This window comes from Bufo gargarizans, chromosome 2 (assembly GCF_014858855.1).
Source record: "Bufo gargarizans isolate SCDJY-AF-19 chromosome 2, ASM1485885v1, whole genome shotgun sequence".
Taxonomy (NCBI): Eukaryota; Metazoa; Chordata; class Amphibia; order Anura; family Bufonidae; genus Bufo; species Bufo gargarizans.
In genome coordinates, this window is record NC_058081.1 from 559,411,968 (window position 1) to 559,436,889 (window position 24,922).

The 24,922-nt window shown below is 46.2% G+C and overlaps 1 protein-coding gene across 4 annotated transcripts in view; it reads right to left on the reverse strand.

Annotated features, from left to right (window-relative positions):
- The window catches only part of LOC122928619 (AP-2 complex subunit alpha-1), a 74,643-nt gene extending 50,616 nt beyond the window's left edge, over positions 1 to 24,027 (reverse strand). Inside the window, exons 1-7 of one of the 4 annotated variants that reach the window (XM_044281628.1) lie at positions 23,649 to 24,027; positions 13,127 to 13,195; positions 11,571 to 11,713; positions 10,185 to 10,378; positions 9,952 to 10,081; positions 9,400 to 9,501; positions 6,623 to 6,731 (exon numbers count right to left, since the gene is read on the reverse strand). In XM_044281628.1, coding sequence (XP_044137563.1) covers positions 6,623 to 6,731; positions 9,400 to 9,501; positions 9,952 to 10,081; positions 10,185 to 10,378; positions 11,571 to 11,713; positions 13,127 to 13,195; positions 23,649 to 23,715 — 814 coding nt within the window. In that variant the 5' untranslated portion in view covers positions 23,716 to 24,027. Of the gene's footprint in view, positions 1 to 6,622; positions 6,732 to 9,399; positions 9,502 to 9,951; positions 10,082 to 10,184; positions 10,379 to 11,570; positions 11,714 to 13,126; positions 13,196 to 16,739; positions 18,247 to 23,648 lie in introns of those variants that run through there. The other 3 variants (XM_044281629.1, XM_044281630.1, XM_044281631.1) reach the window with 3 other exon arrangements.
- Positions 24,028 to 24,922: the final 895 nt, after the last annotated feature.

Genomic DNA, 24,922 nt, shown 5'->3' on the forward strand with positions numbered 1-24,922 from the left:
GTGTCTGACTCGAATCTCCATAAAGGGGACGATCACAGATGGGTGGAGAGCGGTTCGCGGTAGCCCAGAGTGTGCTGACCGGAACTCAAAGGTCTTCACGTCCAGTGATTACTCTATGCAGAGGTCTTTAGGCGGCTTCAGTAGGTACGAGAGATAATGGGAAATGAGGAAAGTGTCCCGAAGGGTTACTGTTCACCTGAACAGTACGTGGCGGACAGGAGAGGCAAACGTTTCATAAAAGGATTAAGTAAGTTGGAGAAGAGTTAAAGGTGTCTGTAAAGGAGGCATCCTCATAAAAGGATTAAGTAAGTTGGAGAAGAGTTAAAGGTGTCTGTAAAGGAGGCATCCTATGTAGTGCTACCTGGCAAGTGTTGTTAAACGAGAAGAGAGGGAAGTTAGAAGATGATTAATTGACAGACATGGTCCGTGTGTGGTTGGACTGTAGTAAAGAATTTGAACAGACCGGGGGGGGGGGAACTAAATTTTGATGAGAAAAGACAGATATTTCTGTAAGCCTGGTGTTGCATTGATACATGACTAGCCACCACCCTATAATGGCGCCGGGAAGAAAGCAGGTGGGTGGACCTGCAAAACATGTGGTCAACAGAATCCCTGCTCCCGTGATACGTGCCTTCCCTGTGGGGTTCCCCACCCACAAAACCACACCTTGGTAACTACTCCCCGGCACGTCCCATCACTTCCCGTGTTAGCTACAGCGCCATCTTGACCCCAGGCAACGCCCATGAACGGACCTTTAATATCATTCGGTCCGGACCCCCCCCGTCACTCCTATGTCACCCCTAGTGTCCCGGTGATCTCTATGCTGTACCCGATGATAAACCCGGACGGTACATTCATGCTACCCCACTCACCTGCCACCCTTACTCCTATAATGGTAGGGGGGCAACCTGATGAAGCAGAACAGGGGGATGCAGACGGTGCTGCAGAATCCACAATGGGCATACAAAATGCACCGGGTAATATGCAAACTCCTTCGCGGGGTACCCCGACAGACTACGGTGATCCGCCAACTTTACCCCTGGCACCACAGTGGACTGTACCCATGACCGTGCGCCCATCACGACGTTCACAAGATCAAATACTGCAGGGTCAGATTACAGAGTTACAAAAGAACTTACAGAAAATTGAGCAGGGAAACCTTGAGACACTGAAAGAAGCCCTAGCACTTAACCGGCCACAGGGACCACCAAAATATGTGTCTTTCACCCCACAACAGTTATTCACCATAGTGAATTTACTGCCTGACCCTGAGACCCATCCCATGCCCTTTTTCAGGAAACTGTCCCAAGTGCATCAAACCTATGGGTGCACATGGTCGGACCTGCAAAGTATAGTGGAAAACAAGACGGGTGAATACTCCTCACTGATAATGGATCAAATCCACATTCCTGAACTTAAAAGGTGCTAACTTTGACCCCCAAGATCATGAGTCTGGAGAATTCTTTATAGAACAACTACAGAAATGGACAAAAGCTAAATTTGCAGATCATTCCAAGCAGATCATTTCACCACACTGCAGGACAGCTGCGGGGGATCAGTTGACCCCCACCTTTTTTCTTTTCACAGAAATGTTGGTTTCTGCTGTGTTAGTTTAAGCTCCTCTTTCTGATAAGAAACTGTCTTGCTTCTTGGTCTTTGTGGTTTTTACTCAAATTATGTGACACCCACAGATGCCGGATGTCTGACAATAAAATTCTGCACTGATTTATATAAGCAAGGGGATTCGCTGCAAACCATTTTGCACCTCATCCCCAATACTCTCTGGGCCAGAGGACCCCAGGATATTGGATACCTCAGTGTCCCACCAGTCACTGTGACCCTGAAGGACCCCAAAGTCCTACCATACAAAGAGACTGGACCCAGTAGCCAGAGAAGCCCCTTCCTGTGTCAGAGCTATCCATGCTGCCAGCTCTCTTCTAAACGTCACATCTGACGTTGTGCTAGGTCATCCCCTCACTATTCTGGCTCTCCATGACGTTTCTGCCATCCTCCAGCAGACTCAACCTAAACACCTCACTGCACAGCGCCACCTCCGGCTTCCGTGTAGTTTGCTTCTGCCAGATAATGTCACCATTCAGAGGTGCCGCATCCTCAATCCTGCTGCACTCCTTCCTCTTCCAAGGGGGGAGTATACTGGAGAATCTGAAGATTTTATTGATCTACAGGCACACTCGAGCTGACACCTCTGAAGCCAGAGGAAAGGCCCTAGCTGACCAAGCTGCGAAGGAAGCAGCAGTGAAAGAGGAAAGAGTCCAGTCAGACCAGATTATGATAACACAGGAAGACCTGGAACAAGAAGAAATCACATAGGACCTCCTGAAACAAATACAGAAACAGGCCACGCCACAAGAAAAATTGGATTGGCTAAAAGAGTCAGCCCAAGAAGAGAAAGAATCTGGACTGTGGACCCAAGGAAGGAGAGCATCTCTGCCCAAAGCTCTCTATCCTCTGATAGCTTCAATAGCTCATGGGCCCACCCACCAATCTAAGACCATCATGAAAGAACTAATAGACAATGGCCCCAGGGATAACCCCTGTCCTGGTGAGGCATACTCAGTCTTGCCTCATCTGTGCGCAGTGCAACCCGGGAAGACCTGAGCCTACACCAACCAAATGTCTCCCCAAAGCCCAGTACCCGTTCCAACGGATTCAAATTGACCACATCCAGATGCCAATGTGCCAAGGGTTTCAATATGTGCTAGTAGTGATAGACTTGTTCTCTGGGTGGCCAGAAGCCTACCCCGTCCGAAACCAGACAGCAACCACTACTGCAAAAAAACTGATGCAGGAGCTTGTCTGTAGGTTCGGAGTACCTGAGGTCATTGAGAGTGATCAGGGCCCAGCATTCACTGCTAGATTAACCCAAGAAGTCTGGAAGATGGTAGGGTCACACTTAGCCTATCACACACCCTACAGACCCCAAAGCAGCGACAAAGTCAAACGACTGAACGAGGTACTGAAGTCCAAGATGCTGAAAATGACTGGGGAGACAGGGCTCAGTTGGGTACAATGCCTGCCAATAGCACTATTTTCAGTTAGACACACCCCTAGGCCTCCACACCAAATTTTGTTTAGGACACGGCCTAGGATGGGACAGTACTTCCCACAATTGCAAATGCATTATGAATCTGTTGCTAAATATGTGATTGCCCATAGTAAACAATTGTCTAACATATGTGCACAAGTTTTCTCTTCCATTCCAGATCCTGACTCCCTAGAGGGAATACACACTCTCAAACCTGGAGAGTGGGTGGTGGTCAAGAAACACGTCAGAAACACCCTCGAACCACGATACAAGGGGCCTTACCAGGTGTTGCTGACTACCCCGACCTCTGTGAAACTCGAAGGGAGGCTTACCTGGATCCACGCCTCACATTGTAAAAGAGTAAAGGCTGTCCCGACGACCCTGGAACAATAAGCCATGAGGATTCACATACTGATCATGACTTTGACAGTGGGCATATCTGCAGTGTTCACGCCACTGGGTAATGAATGGGACACTGGGCTAATGTCACATGTTTTCCTAGCTGGACACACTGTTATTGTCTCCAAGTACAAACCAAAGGTATGACATTTAGTCCACACATACACTCAGGTTGCAATGATTCAAAAACAGACAGCCACGTGCAGTGTATTGGTGTAGATGCTGAGAACGGAAAGGATCTGCCCTGTAACCACCGTACTGTACAGGATCTCCGGACAGGTATATTAGCTAACGACACCGAAAGTCAGTCAAAAGGATATGAGTTGGCGAAAGGGACAATTAGCCAAACTAATTACCCGATTATTCAATGGCACAGCAGTAGCAGTTCCAGAAGATATATACTTAGTTTGTGGACACAAAGCATACAAATGGTTATCTGAGAATGTCACAGGACTGTGCACCATCGCCAAGCTTACTCCTGCCACCTTTATAGTACCACACTCTGAAATTGGCATAAATGCAGTACCTAAACACACCTTGTATCATAGGGCCAAAGATAACACACCCAGACCAAATGGCAAGCCACATGTAGTAGAGATGAGCATTACCAACAAAACTGTTAGTTCCATCTTCATATATCCCATGATAGTGCAGATGTGGGATCATCTGGTAGTAGCAACAGACTACCTGGATGACCAAATATGGGAAGTGATGAGACTTATGAATACCTCAAACATTGTGCAAAACCAGTTAATCATTGTCACCAACCAACACACATTAGTTCTAGATTATGTTACAGCTAAAGATGGAGGTATGTGCCAGGTTGTGGGACCCTCTTGTTGCCATTACATAGACCCGCAGGGTAATTTGCAAGTTAAGGTGGGTATAGAGAAAATGGCGGATTTAAGAGATAAATGGCTGGATGCACATAAAGCTGATAAAGATACATGGTGGTCTGATACCTTCTCTTCCCTTAACCCCAATAACTGGTTCAAAGGTATTTGGGGTTGGCTCATGGGAATTGTCCAGGTAATATTGCAGGTAGCCCTAGTAATATTGGTGATATATGTAGTGATTAAGCTCGTTCTTATTTGTGTGACCCGCTTTTCAAAAAGAATGAAGAAAACTGATGAACGACCTATTATGCTCCTCTACGATGAGGAAGGACAGAAGGAAACATCGTTCAACACAGCTCCCCCTCCTCACAATGATGCCTGGCTGAGATAGGGTGAGATGAATCCCAGGGTATTACCACAAGTCCGAGCAACCGGGAGCCTACCTATAAGGGGTAGGTTGTCGCCACTGCGGGTGAAGAGGATACGAATGGTATGCCCAGGGGATTCGCTAGGCGAAGGGAAAGTCTACAATCAAGTCTCCAAGGGGGGACTGTTATGGACTATTGATACAAAATGGATACTTGCTTGTTGAGCTAAGATGGCGGCCAGGCATTCAGCCTACACCTATAAACTAGAATCTTACTTTGTGTTTTTATCATGTGTTTCTTTGTGGTTTCCGTTCAGCTCAAGCAAGCAGCTACAAAGAAAGAAGTAACGGTTTCACCCAGGGGGGAGGGAGAAGGAATTTCCTCTGGCCGTCAAGGTTACAGAAAAGTAGAGAGTTCATAGCCAATAGAAAATATATACTTTATCTTTCACCCCCCTCCCACTCCCTCCTCTCATGAAACCCATGTTGTTTTCAGAAATAAACCAGAGATACTGATTAACTCCATGTAGTGAGTTGTCTGTCTGATCTCTCCGTGCACGTATCTTAATTAATTAATTTGGAGCAGTACATCAACTGAACTGGCAGCTTTGTCAGAACCAGAACAGGAGCGTGACTGAGTGAGGTCAGTCATGCGCCGGCCGGCACGCTCGCTGCAGTGCATTCATAGGGAGTACAGACGCTGGTGATTTTATCAATAGGAGAGCGATCGTTTCAGCAGTAAAGAAAGACTTTGCATACAAAGACAGTTATGTGTGCGGTTTAGGACACGAGGGGACATTAATAAAATAATGCTGTGACACATAGGGCCATGAGGGGGACCAGCATAATATGCTATATGTGTGTCATTCACACATATAGCATCTTATGCTGGCCCCCCTCATGGCCCTATGTGTCATAGCACAGGTCCCCCACAACCGCGCATCAGCCACAGGTCCCCCACAACCGCGCATCAGCCACAGGTCCCCCACAACAATGTCATACCCAGACCACCATTAGTTCAAAATCCACCAAAAGCACACCTTCTGGTTCAAAATCTTTTTTTCCTTTTCTTATTTTCCTCCTCAAAAACCTAAATAATCAGGTTTGTCCTATAAAGCAAACAATACGATACCTGGGTGATTGGCCGCGATAACGATATGCGATATTTTAAGGGAATTGTGCTAGAGGTCTATTTGCTTGATTTTCCCGTATGAGCCGCTGACGCCGCTCCTGTGGCGGCGTCAGCGGCTCATACGGGAAAATCCAAGCAAATAGACCTCTAGCACAATTCCCTTAAAATATCGATTCGCATATCGTTATCGCAATTTTTCGGGCCCTAATCGCAATCGCACAAAATTCCCATATCGTGCAGCCCTAGTTTTGATCTGTGCGACGAGGAGATGCAGCAGCAGCTATGCGGGGGAGCAGGAGCTACGCAAGTGCCGGGGAACAGGGTAAGTACCATCTATATTAAAGTCCCGGGCATTGGGGGGATATTTTACACCTTGGATAACCCCTTTAAATTCTACAATCCACATATTGCCTCAATTTCAATGGTTACTGCTCCAGATAAGGCTCTGTTCACACTACTATTCACTTCCTGTCACGGGTTCTCATAACTTTCTTGGTGACAGGAATAACACAATCTGCACTGTACTCATGTCACAACTATCTAAATCCTGACAGTAACCCGAAAGCTCTAATAAAGTACAAGGGTACCATCAGGATTCGCTAGGATCACTTATGTGAAGAGAGAACAATTGTACAAAATAATGTGTTCTGTCTGAATAACATCTCTTGGTTCTGATCAGAGTGCTGCTGCTGTATCTGTTTTTTAGTACTGCCGTGCATTCATGGTACCTGTCCATTTCCCTTTATGAGGAACTGCTAACTTTTTGCACTTACAACAGGTAATTTGCTAGTCTATGCAAAGAAACGTTCACTCAGGATACTGGGCAAAAAGCTCTTTATTACCAGGTGGAGGGTAACACTGGAGAAGGCGCAGCAACTTTACAGAAAGCCATGGTGCCGGGACGAAGTAATATGTGTAATCCTGCAGGTCGGTTGAGGCTGAAGACACAATCTGTGTAAAGGTGTGAAAAGAATTCTGATCTGATCCGGTCATAAAATTTCATATATTTTTTTTTTATTAAAGCCTACGTCCCATTTAGGTTGCTATGGACCTCATGCATCCACTGCTGTCTGTACACAGGACTTCCATTAGAGTCCAGCAATATCATTTCCCAGGCTTGTTCAGGGAGGGCAGGACACTGCTCATGACAGGTCCCCTTACTAGCAGATCTGCCAGGTCTCCTATACTACTGCTACTACCATTGCCCATTCATAGATAAATCCCGAGTCCTACTTCATCAACCCACTAATTGAAAAAGCTTGTAAGTCCTACTTACAAACCTAATAATGAAAAAGGCCCGAGAGTCCCACACTTCCCTGTCCAAAAAAGGAGAAAGCCTGCGAGTTCTACTCCACCCCCCAATCCAATAATGGAGAAAGCCTGTATGTCCTGCTTTACCCTCCCTTCCCTCACAGAAAGCATGGAGTCCCACTTCCTGGAATCTCTCACGGAGAAGTCTGGGAGTCTATCTTCCCCTGCGATTGACAGCTCCTCCTGTATGAGCTTGTATACAAAAAGAGCCGTCAATCACTGTGTGAGGTAGGCAGGGGAACCAGGACTCACAGGCTTTGTGTGTCCAATGAGAATTTAAGCAGCTTTTTACATAAAAATACTGAATCAAAATATAGTATACGATTCCCCCAGTCCCTATGCTGGCCACACATACAGTAACACTTTAATGAACTTTTTATAGGCATCTGTCAGCAGATCTGTGCCTATGACACTGGCTGACCTGTTACGTGTGCGCTTGGCAGCGGAAGGAATCTGTGTTGGTCCCATTTTCATATGTGCCCACACTGCTGAGAAAAATGGTTTAATACATACAAATGACCCTCTAGGAGCAATGAGGGAGTTGCCATTAAAGGGAACCTGTCACCCAAAAATCGCCTATTAAGCTGTTTACAGTACCTTATAGTGCTGTATAGTCGTTTCCTGATGCACTTTTTGTTAGTTTTGCAGCATGTATGCTCAGTCAGAAATCGATGTTATATTCAGCTGCTGCCCCGTGCTTCAAGTCAGGCTTGAAGTCACGGGGGCAGCGGCCTCGGCGTCTTACATGGCCCTCTCCCCGCCCCCTGCCTCTGTGACTGACAGCCGAAATCCGATTCCGGGACCGCGCTCAACGGCCGCATGCGCAGTAAAGGGCGGCAGGAGCGCGGTCCCGGCTGCCGCGCGTACTACGCGCCGTCTTACTTTCGCCGCACTGCGCATGCGCCCGACATCCTGTATCAAACGCGCCCGCGCCCAGATGCCGGGCGCGGGCGCGTTTGATACAGGATGTCGGGCGCATGCGCAGTGCGGCGAAAGTAAGACGGCGCGTAGTACGCGCGGCAGCCGGGACCGCGCTCCTGCCGCCCTTTACTGCGCATGCGGCCGTTGAGCGCGGTCCCGGAATCGGATTTCGGCTGTCAGTCACAGAGGCAGGGGGCGGGGAGAGGGCCATGTAAGACGCCGAGGCCGCTGCCCCCGTGACTTCAAGCCTGACTTGAAGCACGGGGCAGCAGCTGAATATAACATCGATTTCTGACTGAGCATACATGCTGCAAAACTAACAAAAAGTGCATCAGGAAACGACTATACAGCACTATAAGGTACTGTAAACAGCTTAATAGGCTATTTTTGGGTGACAGGTTCCCTTTAAGCCTCTGCAAGTGCCTCACCTTCTCCACTTTGACAGGGCTAGGCAGTGAAAACCTTATCACACCTGAGCCTGTCAGTCAAAGTGGAGAGGGTACAGGAGTAGCAGACAGAGCCTCTAAGTGTAATGGCAATGCCCCGGTTGCTCCTAGAGGCTCATTTGCATACATTAAAACATAATTTTTCTCAGCAATGCAGGCACATATGGACGTGGGACCAACACAGATGTCTTCAGCTGCCAAGTGCACATCCAACAGGTCAGCCAGTTCCATAAGGTACAGATCTGCTGACAGATGCCATGTTAAGTAAAGCACACTACATGAACAGGGGACATGAAATTGCATTGACACACTAAATACGGACCCATTTCAACTTCTGTATTTCAGCCACAAGACCCAGTTTCCTTATGGTTCTACTGAACCAAACGGCCCTAAAGGGTAGTTATCCAAGTTTGGTTCAGTAACATCACATAAGGTTTGGGGCCTGTGACCATGATACAGAAGCTATAATGTGGCGCACTATGTCTGTCTGAGCCTGGCCTCACAGAGCAGTTCCCCATACTATCAGCTGTACATGTGCAATATCATTAACCTTTTGAACCCCGTTGTGTGAGACTCAGAGGAGACTTTAACAACTAAATCGTGAATGCTGAAAAGTAGGGGTTTTACCTTCCTGCCAGAGAGCCTCATTCTATGTATCTACCAAGTTTCTAAATAATTGACTGAAGATATATTCATCTGACACCTCTGTGGGCTCTGATGCTTCCGTGAGAAAACCTGAAGATTACATATACTGAAATGGGAAAACCAAGCTGAACACTGTGGAGCTGGTCTGGACAAAAACAGACCACTAGGTTATTGAAAATCTGATTTATTCAACGTGAGCTAGGAGACGGGAAAGCAAGCTGCAGCTTCATGTCTACGCTTACTTCATTTCGCAGCAATGGCCTAGTGGAGGCTGCCTAAAGAGAAATTATACATACCCTACTAAGCCTAGAGACTGCCAAAGAGACGCAGGTCTTGAAGTCATCAGGATTCTTCCTGCAGAGGCAGGTAATGAGGCTTACAGCTGCAGTCACCACTCCCTAATGTAATAAAGACAATATATAGCAGGCATTATATTCCAATTACCATTACAGCAAATGCACATAACCCATCATTTTTCTAGATCTGCGTCTGGAGGTTTATAGTTAAACGGTTTACTAATTTTACTCCGCACCCCGTTCGTTATCATAAATGTCATCAGTCCAGCAGAAATGGACTGTACAAGTAATATTTATTTGCTGCCCGGTGGTTTTGTGAAATAATTACTGAATTAACCATTAATTTAGCTGTGACTCATACTTCTAAACATATCATAATGTCTTCCAAATTCTCAGCTGTTTTTACATGAACCCACAACAAGCAAAAACAGATTTCTCTACCCATCAAAATGCTGTATGCGCAAATGCCGGCTTGGTTGCATATTTTTCAGCAAAAATGTGCAAGAAAAGTGTTAATACACCCTAAAGATGGAGGTACAATTAAACACCTACCATGTGCTGATCATTCAGTAGATGAACCACCCGTGACGTCCATTCACCCATTGGCACAAGGTCAGGCGAGGTCTTGTATAGTCTTAACAGGCACAGGGCAGCACTCTGCTTCACGCTATCCATTGTGTCACTGGTAAAGGTATCATCTTTATTAGACACTGGATACATCAAAGAATTAAACAAAAACAAACCCCAAAAAATGGCAATAAATTTAACGCGCAACTAAATCTTACCCGGCAACAAGAATCCTGGGGATCTCTGATGCAAATGCTTCTGCCATTTCTCTACTGCCAACGTTAGCGATGCAATGCAATGCCAGGCACATGAAGGTGGGGTTACGGCTAGCCAGGTCATTCTTGATGGCATTGTTAATAAGACGAATAAGCTCACTGTTGGAATTCACCAGGACAGATATAAAAAGATAACCCTAAAAAGAAGAAGAAAGATTCATCAGATACATGAAAGACACTTCATGAAAATGCATTCTTGTTGTTTTGCACTCTTTTTTTCTCCAATTTAAGTCCTCTTCCATTCCGTTATTCCACAAAACATATCCGTATAGTTTCTGTATGCCATCCGATTTTTGTGGATCGGAAACAGCTTTTTAATCACAAAACACATAAGCAATATCAGCTGGGCATAGCATTTCTACAGTACGGATCTGCAAAATTCGGATGTGTTCCGTGTGCGGTCTGTATTTTCAGCGGACCAATTGACTTGTATGGGGCCTCAGAACGGGATTTGTGGACAATAATAGGACATGCACTACTTTTTTGCGTAACAGAAATACAGAAACGGAATGCACAAGGAGTACCTTCCATTGTTTTTGCGGACCCGTTGAAGTGAATGGTTCCGCATACTGTCCGCAAAAAAAAAAAAAAATAAACGGAACAGAAGCGGAAAGAAAATACGTTTGTGTGCATGAGCCCTTTTGCTGTGTGATCCTGTCAAAGGAGCAGAGTCCAGAATGGCAACTCACACTGCCACACACAGCGAGTTTCTCACACTGACCTCGTTCATGCGCGTCTGTCCTTATACATGGCCTGAAGACTGGGGTAATTATTGACAACGAGCATTTGCAAAGACGCTCATTTCCAATAACTGCCCTGTGCAAAGGCGCTTTTGATGACCTGAGCAAATGCTCGCTTGTTTGGTAATCACATTTTTAATGTAGCCAGCAAATAATGAATCTGTATTGGAACAAACAATGGCAGTATCAATCATTTGTCCTCCTACAAAGGGGATGACTGCTGCATATAAATCAGTACTCACCTCAGTGATGAATGGTTTGTTCCTGATAACTGCCTATGTACCAGCCCACGTAAAAGGACCCTAACCATATGCAGCTCTGTGTTACAGGGGTTGTCCCATTAAGACAACTTTTCTCCTATCCGCAGGATAGGGGATAAAGGTCTGATCGGCGGGGACTTGTGCTCCCAATCAAAAATGCAGACATGATTGCCTGTGATAGAGTACAAGCACTCCGCAATCTCTGGCAGATAAACAGGACTGAATAGAGGAGCTGGGACCTCAATTCTCTGCAAATAGTGGATATGTTGTCTTAAAGGGACAACCCCCAACACTGAGAAAATCTAAGACAACCTTGTCTAGTTACTTACTATTTGCTTCTCTGTGTACTTATTTGAGCTCAACAAGTTTACCGCTTCCATGTGCCCAAAATCAATGTCATGTCCAAGCAGGAAGATGAAGAGGAGCTTACACACATATTTCTTCTTACTGTAGCCATCCAGGGCTTTGTCTCCTAGTAAAGAAAACCAGAAAGAAAAACAGTCAAATCAAAGATCCAATGACGCTTCTATGACTAACTAATTTCTGTATATTGGGCAGGCTAGATGGGCCAAATGGTTCTTATCTGCCGACACATTCTATGTTTCTAACCATATATATTTAGCAGGCAGTAAAAGCGGCGATTCCCAACCTACAGCAGGAGTTTGAGACTGCTCCAGCTCTAGAGAAATCATGTTTCTTAAACTAATGTAAGGGCTCGAAAAAAATTAATAAAAATCGATAAATAAATCGCAGCATGTTCTATATTGTGCGTTTTACGTGCAGCTTTGGCTCCATAGAAGTGAAAGGGGCTTGCATAAAAAACCGAAGGCATCCAGAAGCAATGTGTATTTTACTGATTGTTATTCTTCAGTGTGTGTGCGTGAAAAACGTATGCAATTCGGACAGGAAGAGTGCAATGGCATACAAAACAGACTGTGTGGAAAACCACCAGTTTTTTCCTGAACCGATTCCGACACAATCCGTATCGCTCTTGTGAAAGAGGCCGTCCTCCTGCTAATATCAGGCTGATTTTCCCAATGCTGAGATCCGAACTGTGCATGCTATGAGGACGTACACTAGCATGGTTAGGGTTTCTCAAAACTGGGGTCACCGATTTCAACAAGAGAGGGGTTGTTTCACTCAGTATGATCAACCATAACATGCAGTATGCTGGATTTAAAAGGGTTGATCAATAGGAGTGAGGGACCTGCTGACAAAAGCTTACAATCTGTGAAGAAAAAAAGTAGTCAGTGTTTTTTGTGTCAAGGTGGAGTTACACAGGCAGATCACTGGATGAACGAGATACGCGCCAGTAACTATGCATTAGGGTGCAAGGAGTGAAGGGAGCAGGTTCTGAGGAATAATGGCGATATAAGGACAGCAGTCAATTTATGAAATGTCATATTTTCAGGAACTCGTAAAACTGGAAGTTGGGAATTAATTTTATTGTCTGGGTTATTATATTCCATAGAACTGGTTCAGCACTAGAAAAATCTTAAGAGACAGGAGAGGAAGGTTCGGACAGAGATGACTGACTGGGGAAGGGGGGGGGGGGGGGGGGTACAGCACGGCAGAGAGCAATGTGGATGAGAGTGGTGGGTTTCATACTAAAGTGAATGAACAACCAGCTTATATACGTGTTCTGCAGGAGAATGAGACTGGTATGGCAATATAATGCTGATAATGATGCAGCACAACATGGAAACACTGGAAGCCTCCTCTTTACACCACTTCTGAGGGGCGCCTTTCCTACTACTGGCATCATACAGTATGATGGCCTGATAATATATACTGTACAGTGGAGAAACAGTCTGCAGCCGCTGTTCATATACTATACAATACGCAGCACCTGGCACACACAAGACCCACAAGGTTGGTTACTTACCCTTAAATTTGGACCGTATATTGGCCAGCTCCTTATTGATTCTTTTAATTTCTGCTTCTTTGCTCTTACCTGGAGAGAAGAAAAAATAAAAATAAATGAATATTCAGAAAACCTGATCCAACTGGTGCTCTAAGCCCCAATTCTGCAAAAATCAGCATCTCCATTCTCTATGCTAGTGCCAAAACACAGGAGGAGAATTATCGGAACTGCTGTAAAGGAACCAATCAGATTCCACCTTCCATTTTTCAGAACTCCTAAACCAGTTTTCCTTTACACCAGTTCTGATTAATCTCCTCCTACGGCAAACAATCTAATGGGACACCTTGAATCCAGAATGGAAAAATCATGGTGTACAAAGCACAATTGCTCTGGTTTTTCCATAGAAGCAGCTAGATTACCCTCTATTTTTTGTAAACATATAAAAACGGTATTTAACAGGTTGCAGATCCGTTGGTGTTAAGAGCACATACAGGGTAATAATAAGCCCTCGCAGGAGAGGAAAAATATTCAAAAACCAAACATCAGTCCAATGTCAGCAGCAACACAAATGGTTCTAGATTGAATACATAAAGTGCCAAGTGCTTACATAACCATCCACACCAGTCATTATGCAGTAATAAGGTCGCATGCATATACCTAAATAGGTCCGTGTCCCCTGCGTCCCGACGCGCGTTTCGCTTATTGCGTCATCAGGGAGATAGTCTTGATGGTACTCCCGATATATGTTTGAGCGCATATTGTGTCAGTGAAAACGGATCCGTCCCCATTGACTTATATTGTAAGTCAGGACAGATCCATTTGGCTCCGCATCTGCGTTTTAGTGTCCGCCTCAAAAGCGCAACTGAGACCAAATGCAGCCAAATTGATGCATTCTGAACGAATCCTTTTCCATTCAGAATGCATTGGGGCTGAACTGATCCGTTTTCGGCCGCTTGAGAGCCCTGAAAACGGATCTCACAAGCGGACCCAGAAACGCCAGTGTGAAAGTAGCCTTAACAATAATCGGCTGCTGCTCGTTCATCAGGTAATGGGATCATTGGTGCGGTCACCTTAATCGTGGTCTCTGCCGGCAGACAATGAGTCAGTATGGGGACGAGCGATGGCATTAGTGATCACTGCTCACCATACTGCGGAGGAGATAGCTCCATGTAAATGTCTCCTCCACCGATGAGAAGGCGATTGCGGGAAGGAATGCTTCCTTCTCGAGCAGGGTAAAGAGGCCATTTGTAAAAACTCTAGTGAAGAAAGATCTCACTAACCCTTTGTGTGCCAAAACTGAAATCTGAACAGAAAGTAACTTGAGTACTCCTGAGTTTCAGGTGACATTAGTACGTTTTTTATTTTGTTTTATTTTCGGGAAATCAACATGTGTGTCGTTTCGGTCTGGTAAACAACCTTTCTCAGACACTTTCTCAATAGAAATACAAGTATAAAGAATGAGAGGTGGCAGTTTTCTGGCACATGTTGTTAAAGGAGTCTGTGTCATGAAGGTCTCACCGCCCTCCTCCACCACACTGTTTTGGAAAAGCGGTGAGGGTGTCAGAGAAACCTAAAACGTCACACAAAAAAAAAACACTTGTGGCAAAATTTGAGACTTTTCTACAGCAGACAAGAGCTATAATAATTGACCCCTGGAATGTCTAGACCTAGCTTTCACAGCAGGGGATGCACGATCTAGTATCCATCATTTATACTCCCCTTTGGGAAGGCTGATTTCACATGGTCAGTGTTTGATCAGGGATTTCCATCAGTGACTGAGACAAAACACAGAATGGGTGCAAATCTTTCCATTATAACTGATCTCAGTGTAGCCTCCACGTCTACTTTTGACTCACAATCACCAATGGAAATAACTGACCAAACACTAACTCTGTAAGACGGCCTAAGTCTCTCACTAGCGTCCTGTACTTTCTTCCAAGCAGGCCCTCCAATCTCTAATGAGCTTTAGCTGAATGAGGTGAAGCATCCTAGACAGGATTGCCTGCTTGGGGCTTTCTGTCAAAGATGCTTGAATTTTCTTATTTAGTCGATTTCCACTAAGAGTAAGGCTACATGCAGACGACCGTACGGGTTTTGCGGACTAAAAATGCCATCCATATGCCATCCGTTTTTTGGGCGGATCCATTGTAACAATGCCTAAAACGGACAGGAATATGTTCCATAGATAACATACTGGAGGAATGCGGGTATGGGTGCAAGATCACAACGGCAAATATTCAGAGCCAAGGAGGAGAACCCCACCAACACACGGGTACGAAGTGCCCACAGGTTCTTTGTCGCAGGCTGGCACACCCGCAGCAGCTATGACGCTCAAAAAAATGTATGTTTTTCACTTATTCACAACATATGTGCCCTGTCTTAAAGGGAAGCATTTATTTGGCTGGGGGGTAGAAATTTGGTTTAGCCAGATGTCCAATATTAAAGACCTCCATTTTCACCCAAATAGCTAAATCGTGCAGGGCAAAGGCATTTTTTTGAGTTCCGGCGAAGTACCGGGCTCTCCGCCCGGCAGCGTGTTATTGTAAATAAAAGAGCCCTTGCCCTGTGCGATCCGATGCCAACATCAGGGGGGCTGCCTGGGTAAAATTATGGGTATGTCTGGGTTCAGCTCTTAACCTAGACAACCCCTTTATTGATGAATAGGAAACCATGAATTCCTGGTTACACAGGGCATTTCTGACGCGAATATTCTGTCGCGGTGTTAGCGGATGTTCACACAGCCATGTTCATACAAGTAAATGGGGCAGTTTCTGCAGCAAGTGCTTGGATTTTTGAAATCCTAATTCCATTTCTGCAACAAATCTGTGCATCTGAGGCAATACAACTCATTGGTACTGGAAAAGTGGAGAATGCACCAGAGATGGCTCCTATCTCCAGAATGGAATCCTGAGAAGGAGAGCGCACTGCGCATGTGCAACGTCCTCTCCGTTCACTACTATGGGACTTCAGAAAATAGCTAAGCAAATAAGAATAGAAAGCACATGGTGCAAGCACGCCCACCATTCTCTCACCACTACGGGACTTCTGAAAATAGCTGAGCCAGCGCTTATTTACTTGCCCTCTGTTCACTTCCAGGACCCTCTCCTGTCTCCAGAAAGGGGCCCCTGAGGTGGAACCTACTGCTATCAGACATTTACAGCACATAATATATGCCATAAATGACCCAGATGTGAACGCCCCTATAACCTGTGTGAGTGATATCTGCTGCGGTCAACTCAAACTCTCCGACATGTGCAGCCATGACAAGAAAAGGGAAATGAGGAGAATACAATTGGGGAGAGACACACAATGGCAGGAAATACAAAAACTCACCCCACCCTACAGACTGCACTACTGAAGCGTGGCGTCAGTATGTTCAGGTAATCGGATGCATACATCGGGAAGATTTCCCAGGGTATCCCCTCTGAAGCATGCCACTGTCACCCATAGAACACTATTGCACCCCGCGGTGTAACTTTGTACAGAGCAGCATAGTGGGCTGCACTATTCTATACGTACGCTGGCTGAACGCTCTGCGCACAGGACTCCAGTCACGTCTGCTTATACACCGGGAGCTTTCACAGCACAGATGCCAAGCAGACAGCGCAGTGTGAATGCCCCCTAGCCATCATACCTTCACCTTAAAATGCAGGTTTGCCTGACCGAAATCTGGCGTACTCCATCAGTCATTGGGGTTCACTGCGCACAGCTTGTGTCCGTTATAGGACAGAACTGGCACTTCCATTATTTCCGTCGTTCTGCTCCAGTAATGCTCCCTGCACACCTTGCGGACTGGTTCTTCCACGTGGATTTTCATGTGGGGAAAAAAAAACCACAGCGTAATACAGTACCGGCAAAGAGTATGAGATTAGAGAAATCCCATGTATACTTGACCTGTAGTGTGGATTTTGAAATTGTGTGATTTTTTTTGTGCAGATTTCACCCTTCTCAATGCAAGGATGAGATCTGTGCTGCAAAAAACGTGTTTTTTTGGGTGGGAACACGTGGAGAGAAAACACATAGGGGGTAATTTATCAAACGGGTGTAAAGTAGAGCTAGCTTAGTTTTCCATAGCATCAGATTTCAGCTTTCATTTTTCACAGCTCCCTTGGAAAATTAAAAGGAAGGATCTGATTGTTTGCGGATGGGCAGCTAAGCCAGGTCTACTTTACACCAGTTTTATAAATCTCCCCCATAATTCTGAAACCTGCCCCTGCATGCAGGTAGCCTACCAGAGCAGAGCAACAGCAATAAAGATGGAAGATGTGAACACGGCCTTTCTTCATCTCTGTCCCTCCCATGCCACACACTATTGACTCCAATGGGAAACTCTGCCCTATTCTATACAGCTTCGTACAATCTCTGAACTGTACAGAGTGCAATATGGCTCCCATAGAGAGGTACGGTCCATTTGCATACTTCCATACAGAATCCAAAAGAAAATACACCTCAGCATGCTCCGATGGGAGCATTCTTCCTAACAAGCATTGCTTGGAACATAACATACATGCACCCAACAGGGCATGATACCTCAAGCCCACGGGGGCCAATACGATTCAGATGTGTGCATGGGGCCTTAAAGGCCAAAAATTGTATCTGCCAGTTTAAACCAGATAGTAATAAGTCTCCTTTTTTTTCGAATCTGATTTTAATTTTTTGATTGCAGATTTATGTATTCTATTCCCTGAACATGAATATGGGGGCGGCCATCTTGCCTGAGCTGCTCTTAACAGCATTTAGACACAATGTTCAGGAGGAGACCTCATTGACGTCTATGGGACAGTTTTCTAGGCATGTTCTGTGACCTGTGCAGAGTTCCGGAGGGAGAAGATAAGCTGTGATATCACCTACTATGAATGGTGGATGCTAACTTATCTATAGGATATTACAGACAGGATTAGAAAGACAGATAAGCAGATAACTGCAGTAATGTGATCTGTACAGACCAAGAAGTTGCGCTTATTAGGCCCCTTGCAAACGAGCGTGTCCGGATGGGTTCAGTGAAAAATGAGCGATTTTGCAAGCCAGTTCAGTTTTGTTTGCAATTGCAGTCAGTTGTTCAGTTTTTATCATGCGGGTGCAATGCGTTTTTAAGCGTTTTTCATGCACGTGATAAAAGAACTGAAGGTTTACAAACAACCATCAGTGAAAACACCTTGCGGATGCGATTTTCACGCAGCCCCATTCACTTCTATGAGGCCAACGTTGTGTGAAGAAAAATCGCTGAATATAGAACATGCTGAGATTTTCACGCAACGCACAAGTGATGCGTGAAAACCAATGCTCATGTATAGTGTTGAGCGAACTTGTGTTTTAAGTTCTGCGTCCAAAGTTCAGGCTATGGAAAAATCCCGTTATGGATTCCACTACCACGGACCATAACAGAATTTGGGATCCATAACGGGATTCTTCAATAACCCAAACTTCGAACGAAGAACTTAAAACACAAGTTCGCTCAACACTACTCATGTACACAAACCCATTCAAATGAATGGGTCCGGATTCCATGCGCTCGCATCACGCATTGCACCCGCATGGAAAACTCGCTCGTGTGAAAAGGGCCTTAAACATAGTGGCCAGTGCAAAAACTGCAGGATTTTATGCTTGTTTAAATATAGATATTGACATGGAAAATTAAAAACATTAAAAATTTATTTTATTACGATAGGTCATTTTCTGATAATACAGTCCCTTCAAAAGGATTGTATCATCAGAAAATGACCTGGGGGAGATTTATCAAACTGGTGTAAAGTAGAACTGGCTTAGTTGCCCATAGCAACTGTGACACAGTGAGAGGTTTGGTCTGGGAAAACAGGTATTTTCCTCCCAGCATGTGCTGCTGGGCTCATTTACAGCCAGGTGGGTCAAATACAAGACCGGTTTTTAAAGGGAACCTGTCACCTGGATTTTGGGTATAGAGCTGGGGACATGGGTTGCTAGATGCCCGCTAGCACATACGCAATATCCAGTCCCCATAGCTCTGTGTGCTTTTATTGTGTAAAAAAACCAGATTTAATACAAATGCAAATTAACCTGAGATGAGTCCTGTCCTTGACTCCTCTCAGGTTAATTTGCATATGGATCAAATCGTTTTTTTTACACAATAAAAGCACACAGAGCTATGGGGACTGGATATTGCGGATGTGCTAGCGGGCATCTAGCTACCCATGTCCTCAGCTCCATACACAAAATACCGGTGACAGGTTCCCTTTAAGTGCCGGTCCGGGATTTGGCAGCACCTGGCTGTCCTTAAATAGACAGCTGGGATCAGAAGCCATGTCTCTGTGTTGGGATCTGGGAGCCTTGTGGCTGGATGAAGGCTTGCTACCTGTTTGGAGTGAAAACAGGTTGGTGCTGCTATGAGCTATGACTCTTTGAGGCAGAATTACCGCAGGGTGTGAATTACCACCAACAACGCAAAAAGTCCCCTTGCTTGTTTTGGCACTTGCCTAAAGTGTGAATAAAACACTGAATTGTTTGATACAAAGAACTTGTTGTTGCCTCTATACTACATCCTCTAATCCTGTCTACCAGAGCAAAACCCCACAATCAATCAGATTCCACCTTTAATTTTTGACAGCTCCTTTGGAAAATGAAAGGAAGAATCTGATTGGTTGCTATGGACAACTAAGCTGGTTCTACTTTACACCAGTTTGATATCTTTCCCCCTATTGTCCGAATCAGGGATGCCCAACCTGCAACCCTCCAGCTGTTCCAAAACTACAACTCCCTACATGCCCTTATATCTATAGGCTGTCTGTGCATGCTGGGAGTTGTAGTCTTGCAACTGCTGGAGGGCAGCAGGTTGGGCATCCCTGGTTTAAATCATGTTTTTAAGTTAAACATTTTTTTTTTTTTAAAGAATTATTGATGACGTTAATTGTAATTTTCTATGTATGTATATTAAAACCCCCCTAAAATCCTACAATTTTCCCAGTTGACTCTAAGGCCTCCTGCACACGACCGTATGGTTTTGCAATCCGTTTTAAACGGATCAGTTTTTCCGTTTCCAAGCCGTAGTTCTGCAAAAAATCTCCATATGCGATCTGTTTGCGGATCACAAACAGAAACATTACATTTTTAATCATTAATGTATTGTACAGTAATGTTTTAACAGTATACACATGGGCAAAGTGAGCACGGATCCGCAAAAAAAACTGATGTGTTCCGTATGCATTCCGTATTTTTTGTGGACCCATTGACTTGAAGGGAGTCACGGATCGTTATTTGTGGAATGCATACAGAGTACATTCCGTTTTTTTTTTGCGGAACCGTTGAAATGAATGGTTCCGCATACGCACCCCAAATGGAATACGCAAAAACGGAACGGAAAAAAAAAAACCAGTTTGTGTGCAAGAGGCCTAAGCCGAATAATAGGTGCCACTTCTTGGTCTACTCTATACAGATCACTTTGGCTGGATTCCCGCAGGTTTTCGCGGCGTCTCTTCTTTCATGGTTTGGTTGCTGGCAGTCACCAGCAAACAAAAGAATCTGATTTTCTCCACACACCATGAATTTCTGTTTGCGACATTACTGGGGGTTGATGGTATTTTTTCCCCCCCAACTGGTGCTTGCTCTAGGTGTGCAGTTTTGGGAGTGGCTGTGCACTTTTCCAACCAGCCGGTCCATCCATTTCAGGGGGACTCCACTGGGTAGGGACTAGGAACCCCACCAATCTGATAGTTATCACCAGAATACCCCTTTAATTCCCCTGCAGCAGATATGTAGGATCACAATTTCCACAGTGTGGCAGGGCGCATGATCCTGCTGCAAAAAAGGCCACTTCCATCAGGGAATAGAGGGGTGTATTTGGCCTGTGTCAAAGCAACATCCACATTAATGCCAGGACCACTGCCCAGGGCTTCACACTGTTTTCACTGGCATGCCTCCTTCCCATAGCACATCCTGGTGCCATCTCCTCCCCAGGGAAGTGACACACTGGCACTTGGCTGTCCACATAATGTGAAAGAAGACGAGATTCACCCCATGTGGCCACCTTCACCCACTTCTCCATGGTCCACAGCTGGCACTAGGATGCACCGCAGGAAGAAAGCAAACCAGTGAAGGCAGGGTGATGCTCTGGTCCTGTCATTGATGAGGATCTTACTGTGACACTTACCACCTACCTGGACGTTGCTGCAGAACAAGGACACCCCCTCATAACCAAGATGGCAGAGGGCTCTTTCAGTAGGACAATGTGATGTAAAACACTGCAGGAACAGCTGTCAATCTGATCAAGCATCCTTGGGCTGTGCTGGAACAAGTCCGATGCCTGGAGGCCTCACCTCACAACCTTCAGGAGTTAAAGTGACAAGAAAACAAATTCACAATAACTGGGAGACAAATAGTACTTACCTGTGGCCACCAATCTGTCAGTTCCTGGGCTCTTCTTCTGCATACTATGCATTTGGTAGCCCAAGACGCGTCCGGCTGTGCTTGGATTGGACGGCTCACACGAGCAGGGCTGGCCACTGCTGGATGGCAGAAGAGGAGCCCAGGAATTTGCGAATCTGCAGCTGAAAAGGAGGTCACCATCTAAGGCCTCATGCACACGACCGTATCTATTTTGCTGTCCACAAAAAATACTGATGACGTCCGTGTGCATTCCGCATTTTGCGGAACAGAACAGCTGTCCCTTCATAGAATAGTACTATCCTAGTCCGTAATGCAGACAATATTAGGACATGTTCTATTTTTCTGTGGAACGGAAATACGGAAACGGAATGCACACTGAGTAACTTCCGCTTATTTGCAGACCCATTGAAATGAATGGTTCCGTATACAGTCCAAAAATAAAAAATGGAACTGACACTGAAAGAAAACATGTTCGTGTGCATGAGGCCTAAGGGTACTTTCACATTAGTGGCAGGCTGTTCCGGAGGGTGAACAGCCTGGCAGATCTGTGCTGCCGCTAGTGCACGCGTGCCCTCGGACTACCGCTCCGGCCCCATTGACTATAATGGTGGCGGGCCGGAAGTCCTGCCATAGCACAGCAAACATGCCAAGAGGCAGCCTGAATAAAACTACGACATGGTGCAGCGGGGTGATCTGGCCAGCAGAGGATGCAGCGGTTTTAATCCGGCCGAATCTCGCCGGATAGCAGCTGTATCTCTGCCGAACCCATTTAATGTCAATAGGGTCCAGCGGACAGGTGCCAGTTACCTATCGGACCAGCCTGCCGGAACCTCTGCCGTGGGTGTGAACCTAGCCTAAGTGCTTTATTTATTCCTCAGTTAATGTGATTTTTTTTCTCTAAATGGAGAGTCCCTTTAAAAAATCTTTTGCTTCCAGCCACATGGATGAACAGGGAACTGCAGCGGGCCTCCTTCACGTCAATGGATCACGCTGTAGTTCTGGCAGTAGGTTACTGTGGCACCGCTGTGCACGGACAGACTGAAAAGGGGGCAGTGATGAATCCGCACTGCAGCAAAGGGGTCCCAGGAGTCAACCCACCAGTCATAAAGCATCAATATGCCAGTACATTAGGTGATGGGAATAACCCTTTAAGGTGAATCCTACTTTATTTCACAAGTACGGCCGAGAAAGAAGCTGTAGCCGAAACCTTGAAGTTGGGAGGGAATAGATCTCCAAGTTCACACACGAAGCCTTCCCTTAGTGGCAATAACAGGATTTTCGCACCCCCTACAGACAAGTATTGAAGTCTACATCTTGCCATCACCATCAGACCTGTGGAGGGTCTACAATGGCTATGCCCACCAGCAAAATAAGTTTTCTGTCACTTGGCATGTCTTGTCTCTTTAGGAGGACCTCCTCAGTGCTGTCCACCCACAGTAACCTGAACGCCGAGATGATTAGCCCACGGCACCTGGTCCTGCCATCACAAGTGGTTGGCACAATGTGAAGCTAGTTTCTGTGAAACTATAGCTCTCAGCCTGCAGATGGCCGGGCAGCCTGGAAGTTGTAGTTCTACAACAGCTGCAGAGCCACTGGGTGCGGCGTCCACGACATGCCCCACGCCAGCTGTCACTGGATTGTTCCCTTCACATGCCCGGCACCAGCTCCCTGTCATTGCCAATGTATGCCTAGTGCCAGTACACTATGTTTCTATGGCCCAGCCAGTGCCAGCTCATCCTTCAATGTGCCCGATGCTTGTATAGCTCACCCATCAAACTGATGAAGTGCCAGCTCAATACATCAGAGCTAGTTCACGCCACCCGTCATTGTGCCCAAACTGACCTGACGTATAGAAGCAGGCTACCTGTGCCTAGTGATAAAGTTTACCTTTCATGGTCCCCATTATGCCCACTGCCAGCTCACCCATTAAGGGTGCCCACAGCATGCCCTGAGTCAGGAAATTAAAAACTCCTGTTGCATGCCCAGTGGCAGCCATTCCCCATGGCATGTCCTCCAGCAGCTCACCAGTCCTTGCATGCCCGGTGCAGCTCCCCCCCAGGACTGGAGGCACATGGCCACAGTGACAGGATCTCCCACACCCCATTCAAACTTCCCCACCTGTGACTGGAAGCTGCCAAATACAGGCCGCGGCCCGGGGCCCAGCCCCTCCACACCGAGCCCCACTTACAGTTCCTGATGTCCGAGATGAACACGGCCAGTCCCCGCATGCCATCCCCTTTTGACACGGCCGGCATCTTTCCTAGCAGCCGAGCTGAGCAGACCTGGGCGGGGGCTTCTGCTGCTGCACTGTGGGGGAGGAAGGCGGGAGCGCAGACAGCGGCTAATTCACACTATGACACCGGCCGCTTCGCTCCGGGACACGGCCCCGTCTTATTATTACCGACAGAACACAGCGAGGGAATGGAAGAGCTACAGGCTGAGGGGAAAGCAGGGGAACAGCAGGAAATCCGCCGCAGGGGCTTCTCCCGCCTTTCCCAGCCTCCCATTGGACAGTGACGGCAGGAGCATTATTCTGATTGGACGAGACTTGCGTCCATCAACCAAGCAGCTGAGGGAGGAGAAGCAGGGTGTGTAAGTGGGAAATGACGTCACTTTTGTAACTTAGAATATTAGCGTACTCGCTCCAGGCTCGCGTCCTATTAGCTGAGGCAGGCTGAGTGGCTGGCTCTTATAGGAGAACACGTCACCAGGAGGAGGGGCTTCTTGACGGCCACGCCCTACAGCTGATGAAGCTGCAGCCAATGACTCAGGGGTGGTCCTGTTTTTATTGGGTTACATTTTTACCTTTTTTTTTTTTTTTTTTCTCCTAGACAACCCATTAAATATATGTTTTCAACTCGTCCGCCTGTGCCACCTAGTTAAAAATGGTAGGGCGGTAGTTGCCTTTAATTCATGATGTGTTGGGTGACAATCGTGATGGTCACTATACAGCTGTCACGGTGTAGTCACCCAGCTTTCCCTTAGTTGCTATGCGCTGACTCGTCAACCACAGCTATACCGCTGCTTAGCCAGGAGGCTGAGATAGTTGTGGTCATCTTAAAGGGGTTTTCTGAGTGTTTTATACTGATGATGACCTCTCCTCAGGATAGAAAGTTCAAATAGTAGATGACGGCAGCATATTCTTCCCAAAAATTCTTTATTTGTAGTTTCTCCATGAAAAAATGTACAAACAGGCCCATAAAAGTAGCAATGTATCGACTATGCAGTAGTCTTCCTCAGGAGAGGTCATCACTATCTGATCGGTGGGGTCTGACTCCCAGCACCTCCCTCATCTGCTGTTTGAAGAGGTCACAGCGCTGCCCTTTGTATACAGGCAGTGCTTGGTATTGCAGTTCAGCTCATTCACTTACATAGGACTGAGCTGCGGCTAGGCGGTGTGATTGGTAAACGTCCCTGGCCTAGGAGGAGGCCACGGCGCTCACCGGACCACCTCAGCCTCTT